General features: G+C 38.0%; 1 protein-coding gene across 1 annotated transcript in view; it reads left to right on the top strand.

The window, feature by feature from the left end:
* Positions 1-1,636: 1,636 nt before the first annotated feature.
* UGP (UDP-glucose pyrophosphorylase) overlaps positions 1,637-11,467 on the top strand; it is a 130,828-nt gene continuing 120,997 nt past the window's right edge. Inside the window, exon 1 of the mRNA XM_083122551.1 lies at positions 1,637-1,840. Coding sequence (XP_082978677.1) covers positions 1,811-1,840 — 30 coding nt within the window. The 5' untranslated portion in view covers positions 1,637-1,810. The remainder of the gene's footprint in view (positions 1,841-11,467) is intronic.

Raw genomic sequence — 11,467 nt, 5'->3', positions numbered from 1 at the left:
TTGTTTACAAAGCGGCGACGCTACCACTGCGCCATCGGGGAGGCCTGATTTTATGCATCTATTTTGGGGGGAGTTGTGATGTGAACATGCGTTGTTGATTAGTTAAAAAATATTGGTAATTTCCCCCATTAAATTAATTACAATGGTTAACCAATATAATTGGTTCAATATAACGCTTGAAAAAGTTTGAGAAAATTCGACGACTAAAAAAAGGCAGCGGGTTGTTTTATCTGTGACCCCAACTTTCTAGCAATTTCCTTCAATAAAATGTTCCTCGTGGACTAAGGAAAGACAAAGTAAAGATGAAAAGTAGACGGTGGACCAGATGTGGCTGGATCGGCATGCTACCTTTTGTTTGAAACAAGTAAGATCTGCGATTTTTTCAAATTTATTTTTTCAAAATATATTTATCTGAATTCAATGTATCTGTTTGCCAGTGGCGTATGTTTATAGATGATGCTATATTTTACCATTATCCCAAACACAGGGTGCTAGGTGCCAACGAAGTTCAAATTGTACTACGTTTAGCACAATTATGCTAGGGTTGGCATAACTGTCTGAGGCCGGACTCACTGTGTCCATTTCGGGCGAACGCGACCCTGAAATTATGCTTTCCCGAATGAATCACATAGAATGTTATGGGACCAGCTGAGGCCCTCGGAGAAGTGGCTCGACATGCGACGATAGAGCCCCTGGCAGGGATGGAAATTTGTGGAAATTATCGCAAGGTCTAGAATTTCAGTTTTCTTAAGGCGTCGTTTAATGAAATTATAAGTAATAAAATAATCCGTTATAGCCAAATATATTAGTGTAGGTCCGGCCTCCGGGCCTCTTATGAGGCTTCGCCACTAATTAGGTATCTGAATACAATATGGCCTACCAAAGGTTTGCGATTGTTTCTAATAGTGTACATAGTCAAAGAGGTAAAACTAATCGCAAGGTTCAAAAGAGGGAACATTTTTAGACGTTTACTGAAATTGGAGTCAGTTCCAAATAATAATAATATGAGTGCAGTGAACATTTTGTTAAAAAGTAACGTTTAAGCCTTATTGGGTATATATTAAGCCAATATGGCCTAGTAATATATTATGTTCTTTCACATAAAAAAATGCAAGAGAAATTGTAAAGAAAGAAATCAGCTACCGTGTGAAATATTTCCCAGTTATGTCTTCTAGCCACTGCTTTGGACTTTGGACTTCGAGTACCACTTTTTTTTTAAAAAAATGTCCGTTTCTTCATTTAACGTAACAATGTAAGTAAGATCTCTCACATTGCTGTATTTAATAATGACACTTGTATTGGATTGAATTGTGAAATTCCCTTGGAGGTCTTATTATTTATTAATGTCAAAAATTGCACATGCAACCTGTACTTTTTTGTTTATCATCATTCCTTGTGCATTCTCCCTTCCCCTTCTCACTTCTTTATTTATAAGGATTGTAAGAGAGTCCCAAGAGTAAAAAAAACGTTTGCTTTAATAAACACGATTATTATTATTATTATATTTTCGCGCCGATCGACAAAGAGAAGATAATTCATTAGTCATCGGATAGATGGCGCTACAGCCGTATACAGTGACAAGACAAAACTGCCACCTGGAGGTCAAAATATGAACAACGTCTCTTGACGTATGTTGTGTATTGTGTAACGACCTTGGCAAAGCCGGCTGTCGGACTTGTGTTTTGTTTTTTTCAATAATTTTTTATCGTAAAAATAGACTAATCCAAAGTGATATACGCGTTATATAAAATTTTGGCTGAATAATAGTGCAAAGTACATAAGATAGGAAGATTTATCAGGAATATACACCATGCCTAATACGCTGGGAGAAAAAAAAGAGGTGGGTGTGTACTTTTTTCTCTCCTTTGATCTCATGTCAAGATATTTTTTTTTAGTTATTAGGAGGTAGTGTAATTTATAAAGCCGAATTGTACTTCATTCCATGGTTATCCTATAGAGCAGAAGTAAATCGTATACAACACAGTAAAGTAAATACTATCGTTAGGACAGAACACTATCGTTTTGACTTGACCTTTCTACGTACAAGGACATTTCCACCTAATGCTAACAGTTGGATCCCTACCAATATATGCCCTGATAAAATAAGCACCCATTTAGGAACGACTTGAGATGACCGGACCCCTATCCGATTTTCTTCATACCCCCATTTATATAAATATAGAGTAAATTATATGGTCACACTCTTTTAAGAAGTAATATTTCAATCGAAAACCCAACGAGGTTCAAGTGCAAGTGCAGTTTAGGTAAATGTTTACTATCCTTCGGACACCTATAACTTCTGAGTTTCGTCAATTTTTGACATTTGTACTTACCTATCTGCTTCGCGGATCATTTTTTTAACGTGTATTCATGTTTTTTTGATCATTTTTTTTTTAAAAAAAGTGTTTTTGTAACTGAAGAACGTACGTTTCCGCAAATGGTTTGTGGGGCTATGTGTCAATGGTTCGTGGGGCTATGCGAGAATGGTGTGTGGAGCTATGCGAGAATGGTGTGTGGGGCTACGCATATTTTTATCGAAACCAATTTTTAACTATTGTAACCTATTGTGACCCTACCTAACCTAACCTTACCGGAAATGGTTCGTGGGGCTATGCGTCAATGGTTGAATTTCCGCTATGAAACATTCCCACATCACACAAAACACCTTCCAGATGTTAGACAATACTACAGGAACTTATTACGGTAAGTAGTTTCTTCTGTAGAAATGAAGAAATCTGTCCGAAGGATAGTTCATGAAATGAAGAAATCTGTCCGAAGGATAGTTCATTTCTACAGAAGAAACTACTTACCGTAATAAGTTCCTGTAGTATTGTCTAACATCTGGAAGGTGTTTTGTGTGATGTGGGAATGTTTCATAGCGGAAATTCAACCATTGACGCATAGCCCCACGAACCATTTCCGGTAAGGTTAGGTTAGGTAGGGTCACAATAGGTTACAAAAGTTAAAAATTGGTTTCGATAAAAATATGCGTAGCCCCACACACCATTCTCGCATAGCCCCACGAACCATTGACACATAGCCCCACAAACCATTTGCGGAAACGTACGTTCTTCAGTTACAAAAACACTTTGGTACTAGTTAGATATAGCGAAAACACATTTAACTCGTTTATTTTCAAATTAATTTCATTTGTACTTACCTCATATGCATAGCGGAACATTTTTCAACTTGGGATTACTTTTTTTCAATGAAAAAAGCGTTATTTTTAACATTATAAGTATTTATTGGTCGTTGCTAATTGGCGGCCAAATCTTGATTCACGTTGTCTATCGTCAGCTGATATGCAGTGTTACCAAACTTATGAACCAATAAATGCCGCACAAACTATTCACAAAAGGTTTTTAAGCGAAAATTGATCCACAAACCATTCACGGAAGGTTAGGTTAGGCAAGCATAGAAAATTGAATTGAAAAAAAAAAAGAAACCGCTTACACGTCATCTTGTAAAACTACTGCGTGGTTGCTACTCTAACACTTATTAACCGAAAAATTATGGTTTTTAGGCTAAAATTGATCCACAATCCATTCACGGAAGGTTAGGTTAGGTTCAGTTAGGTTAGGCAAACAGAAAATTAAATTGAAAAAAAAACCAGCTCACGCGTCATCTTGTAAAACTACCGTGTGGTTGCTACACTGACAGGGGGTTTCATAATCGAACACACGGAACATTTGATTCACGCAGTCGACGGTAATGGTGGCACTAGCTATCGTGCAACGGAGATACATGAATGTCGAAAATTACATTATTTACCGGCCAAATAAGTTGCACGAATGGAAAAAACACTATTCCCAGCTTCCAAAAGTCCACAGGAACTCAATTCCGTAAGTACTTTCCCATCTTTTCTCCTGTAAATTTGAAGAAATGTGTTTTCACTATATCTAACTGTTACCCTGGTGAATACAATACGACATTGTTTAGCTATATATCTACAGGAATCGATTGTTAATAAATTTAGAATTGGGGTTCCATTTTGAAAGTCAAGCATAGTATTTTAGCGATTTCTAGCTGTCTGTCTCTTTCCTTGGCTTTGCAGAATTGCAGTTTTCTACATCTTATTCAAATGAGGCTCAAGTTTCAGTTGTCTGGCCTATTATTGGTAACTATTTATAATAACCGGATGCCTATTGCAAATAAAATTGAGAACTACTAATACAAGAGATCAGACGGTAAAAGTTTACTATCCGTCGGACACCTATAACTTCAGAGTCTCGTCAATTTTTGACATTTGTACTTACCTATCTGCTTCGCGGAATATTCCGTGAATGGTTTTTGGGGCTATCCATCCCAGAATCGGTGCGAAATTTAAACAAAAAAATTATTTTCGTTTGAAATTTTTGACTCAAATTTCCCACTGATTCCGGGCTCTGCCCCTGAGGTAATTGACTTACCGCCCCCAACTGCTAACGTGGCCCCGCCTCCGCTCCGGCTCCCCGGCTGTTTCTATAGACTCCCTGTTAAAGGCATGTTAGAAATTGGCCGAAGTCACCTGCCCCTAAATGAGCCCCAAACTTTTAAATTTTAAGAAATCCGTTTCCAGGATATGGAAAAATTACCTGAATTTCACACAAAACACCTTCCCGATGTTAGACAATACTACAGGAACTTATTACAGTAAGTAGTTCCTTCTGTAGAAATGAAGAAATCTGTCGGACGGATAGTAAACAAGTACCGAAACTTTTATATACAGGTCAGTTTCGTGACATTTACTTTAACAAATTTTGGGATCTACTTCGATCTCGTGAAAACACCTATAACTCATTTATTTCATCCTTTTTAATATTCCTACTTACGTATTCTGCATTGCCGAACATTCTTTAGGGTGGAATTATCCTTTTCTCACAAAAATAATAGCTGATAGCCCCAAAAACCATTCAAGGTTAGGTTAGGTTCTGTTAGGTCAAGCAAACATAGTTAAAAATTCATTATTCTAGAAAAAGAAAATTGAATTCGTGCTAAAAAAGATAACACGATGAAAGAAAATACATTGACGAACTTAGATAATGCTATAGAAACTGATTTCCATAAGTAGTTTCTTCTGTAAAAATGAAGAAATCCGTTTTCACTAGATTGAAGTGTTACCAAACTTTGTAACCAGGATACTATATTGTGCAGTGGCAAACACCTCATATACATAGTTTTCGGTGATGTATCCTGAAAATTTTGTCTGGTTTACCACAACAATTCTTATTTATTGTATAAATTTATTATACATCCCCTATCTAGATTACATATAATACAAATAAAACACCAATGCAGGCATGCAAGTAAAACAAAAACAGAAGTTCAACTTAAGATTTTCTGCCAATTTCAATATTTTTTTATAAAATTTCCCTTTTGACCAAAAATTTGACCTGGATTTCCTTTCATCAATGAAAATTTCCCTTCATATAGCAACACTGCCTATGCCAACGCTGTTTCCAGCGGTGGAACTGAGTACAATGCCCGTGCACATTTAAATAACCACCCACATAATTTTTTTTGGTGTTCCGCATGCAATCAGGAAGGAAATCAGTCAGTGTCATACATAAACCAGTCTTCAAGTTCTTTAAGTAATTTACTTAAATTTAGGTGTAAGAGCTTGTTTTAATAGTTTCCTTTAAGCTATTTCTCATATATTGAGGCCATTGGGGGGGGCAAGGTGGGGGAATTGTCCCCCCAAAAAATCATGGACGTCCGCAGATTTTTTTCCACAGAGGGGCAAGCAGTGTATTTTCCAATGAGGCATATTACCCCGACAATAGTGTTGCCCCTCAAAAAACACCACTTGAATTTCAAATTATCGCATTAATGTAAGTTATTATGACTGAAATCAAATTATATGTGTGAAATATATGCTTTTAGGTTGACATTCGATTTCTAAGGGGGAGGTATGGTCATCCTTGCCTCCCCTTCCAGACATCGATGCCCCTCCTACATTATTGTACTTTCACCTAAAAATTTAGTGGAGAGGAACCTTATCGCCGTTATTAAACAATATTATACCCTTAACGAAAATGAAGTATTTTCAAGCTGATTGAAGTTCAAAGCAACTGCGGGAGATGGGGAGGGGCAATGGGCATTGCCCCTCCCCAACCTTGGACAGAAATCAATTGTAGGCAGCAAACATTGAGGTGAAAGAAAGCAAAACTAGTTGAATCTAAGAGTAGCAGGACGAAAGGATACTGAAGATTTGCAGTAGCTATCTGCTTTTCTTACAGTCTTGTCAAGTTCAGAGCTGTAGCTGGGGGGGAGTCGGCCCTGGATGTCTCAATCTAACCACAGTATCTGAACGTTGTAAGTGCTAGATTGACCTACATTCTGACTTTGGCAGTGTGGAAAAATCTTGAAACACTAAAAGCACCGTAGCGCCGTGAAACAAAAAGTTTGGGAATCCCTGATTTAAGGGATTTTAAAGTTCTAAAGAAATATCCCGAAATTGTATCCTTTCATGTTGGCAAGCCTATATATACTCAAGGGCAGACTGCACTACCCCTATGTAGGGGGTGGGTTGTTAGCTAGGATTGAACATTTTTGTCAACATCATGCTTGAAATATGAAAGGGTGGGTGGGTGTTCAGTAGTTCCCGTTACCCCTCTTTCAAAGAAAGTGTTCACCATGGGCATTGTGAATATTAATGAATTATGCATAAAATATGTACGTAAGTATGTGTAAGGTACATATTTGCTTTTTTGTTTCAGTGAACATTCTCTTGCAGAACAACAAATATGGGTTGAAGAATGAAGAAATTACATTACCTGCAATTTGTGTACTCTTTCTATATTTTAATTAGTAGTGTTCATTTACTCTGCATTCATAGCAGTATTAATGAAGAGAACTAGCTTGAAACTGCTTCACTGCAGATATGGTGCCCAGCTAGAGGTTAAAGTTCTGAAAACACTTTTTTCACAGCAATCAAAAATATGAATATTTGCTCTAGGACATATATTTTTAAGTTCAGTAGCTCCAATACTTCCCCTAATTGCATATGATTTTATGCCATTTTAAACTAGTTTATTGCTTTCATTTTTATTTGGGAGGGGGTGGAACCCTTTTCATGTGCCCTTACTGAATAGGGACTGGAAAATGAATATTCTCACACAACACTAGTTTGGCTACAGCAATTGGATTAGACTCGAACAAGTTGATGAATGCTATTGTTAGGCTTTCAACTTGAGAAATTGGAGGATGCTGGGCAGTATTCAGGACTTTTACAGTTACTTTTTCAAAGTGTAACTCAGTTACAGTTACTTTATGCTAGATAAGATGTAACCTGAGCCGTCTCATGAACGCATGCATCAATTGTGGGAAAAAGGACAGCTTGTTCTGCGACGACATTCATGAGCATTTCTACATTCTAATTTCGTCATATAGGAGAAGTATTTATTTTACACGAGAGCGCTGAACTAAGCTTATATTACATTTCTTGGATCTGAAGTGAAAGAAAGTAATAATTATTTTCCCACAAGTGACGCATGTGTTCACGAGACGCCTCTGGATGTAACTCATACATGAACTACAAGTAGACTGATCTGCTTTCACTCCTGACTGTCTGAACATAAATCAATTATTATAATGATAAATCTGTTTATCTTTGAAAATATAGATAGATGTAAGAGAATTCAAAGTAAATTCTTATATTTGCAAGAATTATGTCATTAAAAATATTTGCTTGTTACAATAGCAGATGCATGAAAAAATAACATTTCATTTCTATTTTCTTTTAGCAAACCATAATTACTGTTGAAATGTACAGAAAAGTCACTGTAGGAATAACTTTATTCTATTACTCTTTAGCTGAAAAAAAGTAACTGTCTTACAGTTTTACTGCATTACAAGTAACTTGTAAACTTCCAAATACTGATGCTATCTGCCTGTATTTTTGGTTAATTTTGTTTTATTTCTCAAAAAATCCCAACCGATTCTGTCAATAGTGACTGCATTGAGCACTATAGTGTGTCTGACAGAAAAAACCCTCAAATCCCCTAAAAATAGTTCAGAAATTATGCAAATAACCGAATAATTTTAATATACTTATACATTTCTTTCAAGTTTCAGGAAATTTTCTGCATGTTTACGTACATATTTGGTAGGTTTCAGCTACATAGAAAGTCCAAGCTTTCTTGATGAATAGTTATCATAATTTTCTGATAGTGGAACACATGGTGCACTGTCAGTTGTCGAGACATGTCTGCAAAAGCTTCCCTGCTTTATGGATAGGGTGAAGGTAAAGCAAATGGGTGTGAAAGTAGAACTCCCACATATTCTCGATGTCAACCATATTGTAGGTGGTGTTATCACCACCCCTTATCCATTGATTAGAGAGTGGGTGATCCTAATCAGAGCTGTTTGATATGAGGACTTTGTTGAAAAGATTTCCACCAAAGACCACACACCCAGGAAATTATGCCCCAGGTCATCCATGTAGTACTTGAATGCCTCACCGACTTGAAAGAAACAATAATATACATCAATTGAATGGGGATATGTAATGAATTCATACATCTGGACATACAGATGTAACAGTTGGGCTGAAAAGTTCGTAGGCTGACTCATAGATGGCGTTACTAGAATTAAATCCATGTGATTTTTACTTAGTACTAACCTTCAAAAGATACGTGTATAAATTTCACAGCTGCCGGATAATTAGTTCGTGAGATATAGCATTGTGAGTGAAGCAGCTTTTGTTATTGTGAAAAAATGGATAAAAAATAATTTCGTGTGTTAATAAAGCATTGCTTTTTGGCGAAAAAAAATACTGTTGAAGCCAAGGCTTGGCTTGATAAACATTATTCGGACTCTGCACCAGGAAAATCAACCGTTGAGAAGTGGTTTGCTAAATTTAAACGAGGCGAAATGAGCATCGAAGACGATGCACGCAGTGGACGCCCCAAAGAGGCTGTTACCGACGAAAACATCAAAAAAGTCCACAAAATAATAATTTTAAATGATCGTAAAGTGAAGTTGATCGAGATAGCTGAGACTTTAAAAATATCAAAGGAACGTGTTGGACATATTGTGCATGAATATTTGAACATGCGAAAGCTGTGTGCAAAATGGGTGCCGCGCGTGCTCACAATCGATCAAAAGCAACAACGTTTTGATGATTCGGAACAATGTTTAGCGATATTCAACCGTAATAAAATTGCTTCCCCATCCACCATATTCTCCAGATCTGGCCCCCAGTGACTTTTTCCTGTTTGCAGACCTTAAAAGAATGCTCGCTGGAAAGAAATTTAGCACTGATGAAGAGGTTATCGCCGAAACTGAGGCCTATTTTGAGGCTAAAGAGAAATCGTACTATAAAAGTGGCATCGAAAAATTGTATGACCGCTATAATCGTTGTATCGCCCTCGAAGGCAACTATATTGAATAATAAAATCGAATTTTGTCAAAAAAATATTTTTTACTATGTTAGCCTACGAACTTTTCAGCCCAACTGTTACATAGGAAAAAAAAAATCCTGTTTGTAACATAACACAGGTCAACTGCAGATATAGGCTTGAAATTGATTGAATGTGTTCAAGTTCTAGCATTTAGATCTGAATGTACTTGCTGTCTCTGGGTACATGGACTTAGCAACCTATAGTCGCTTGTCCCGTCTCATTCTGAACTAGTTGTGCCGATCTTGTGACTGGTTAGCAGTGGGGAGGAGTGCTAACCAGCCATCTGCGCAGGCAGCTACAAGTTAGAAATGGCCTCTGTCATTGGACGACTTCGTCCACTAGCAGATATACACTGGTGTGCAAAACCTAGGGACGAAAGTATGCTGTGTTAGTCTAGGCCCGTAGCCTGGCAGTGAGGTCAGCCCCCTTGACATTAGATAGAACTATTTCATGTAATTTGTTTGCAGTGAAGAGTGAAAAAGTAGACTACAGATATTATTTTGCTTGCAACTTTGATGAAGGATAAATTCAGGGAGCATGAACAGCATCTATTACATTCATTCATCTTATTTATAAGGAGAAGTCTAAATAGCCGCAAGCATTTAGGAGATTCTCTTCTCTATAGACTTCAGAAAGTTTCTTCACAGGGGAGCTTCTTTATCTCTACCTTTGTTGCCCCTGTTGTGACCTCCCATTGATACAAAAATCTGTGACACTGATGTCATTATGCAAATTCCCTCTGCATCTGTGCCAAAGGTTAACAGCTCCCAAGTTTTGGGAAGGAAGGGGAGTTTTATTGTTTCGGCCGGGGAGTGGAATGTATACTATGCACTATGATTGAATATTAGCCACGTCTAGTTGGCTGCACTTTTTGACACTCTGTGCAGTGCAGATGAATCTAGTGTCAGAGTGGTGCAAGGAAATTACGTTCAATGAACTATACAGAAAGCGATGTTCAAGTTCAGAATATTCAACAAATGCCTGTCTGCTGTTTTAAACGGTCATTTGAGTAGTTAGCACGCACCATGTGACCATACAACACACACACACCGGTCCTGAAGGTAGTGGAGACGGTGCAGACACCAAATACACTACTTGACTCCAAATCAACGAACTGGTTGACTGGGCGTTGCACCTTGCAAGGCTTCGGTGCAAAGAGAGTCAAAGCGAGTCAAAAAGTGCAGCCAACTAGACGGGGCTAATGTCCACCTTTTCTTGGGTGATATAAATATCTGCATCATCAAACGTAGTATGGAGTGTGTAGTAAAGGATGATTTCAGTCAGAGGAGCAGTCAGGTCATCGGGAGATGCGGCGATGACCAAGCAAAATAATAAAAATATTGCTTTTTATATATACAAGTATTTTACAGAATCAGTAAAAATAATAAGTCAGAATACTCGCATATTTGTGCGAAATAAGCCAAGCGACAACATGAAACAGCTCGAAATACGCAAGAGGTTCGCTAATCTTAGCGCATTGAAATGAGGCCTCAGTACTATCCCCTGGAGCCGAACTCTCCCGCCAAGTTTCGTATTGAAGGCAATGTGTTCGTCGGCCTAGCTCATCGCAGAATGGTGCGAATCTCTGCCGGTGCCGAGAACAGCCGAACGCTTCCGAACAGGCAGACACGTCCAGCGAGCGACCTGTACTTCCCCCACTCTTGAAGGTCTGGGTCATATCAGGCCATTTTCTCAGCCCCCATGCCCATGTTTACAACCACGGCGGATTTGTCTGGAGTCGTCAAGATTCTTTCGAGTGTCCAGTGGCGTGCACAAGGAGGGGTGGTGAGGATCATAATTCTGCTTAGGCTCAATATTCTTTAAAAAAAAAAAGAAGAAAGAAAAGGCAGGGAAAGATGGCAAAATGAGGACTTCAGGAATGACTACTAAAAATAAAAAGTACACGTAACACCCCCCCCCCCTCTTCGAAAATCCTGGCACACCGCTCGAATGTCTGCTATTTCCACTTGTTAAGAGGAGAAGCACACATTGATCGATATGAATCTGCTTTTCATTATCAAAACAACAATTGGCGGCGAGCCATGAAGGTTCTTCTTACCTTTGAAGGCGACAATTGAGGTGTT

Source organism: Lepisma saccharinum, chromosome 5 (assembly GCF_977018435.1).
Source record: "Lepisma saccharinum chromosome 5, izLepSacc3.1, whole genome shotgun sequence".
NCBI lineage: Eukaryota > Metazoa > Arthropoda > Insecta > Zygentoma > Lepismatidae > Lepisma > Lepisma saccharinum.
This window is presented reverse-complemented; position numbering and strand designations above follow the sequence as displayed.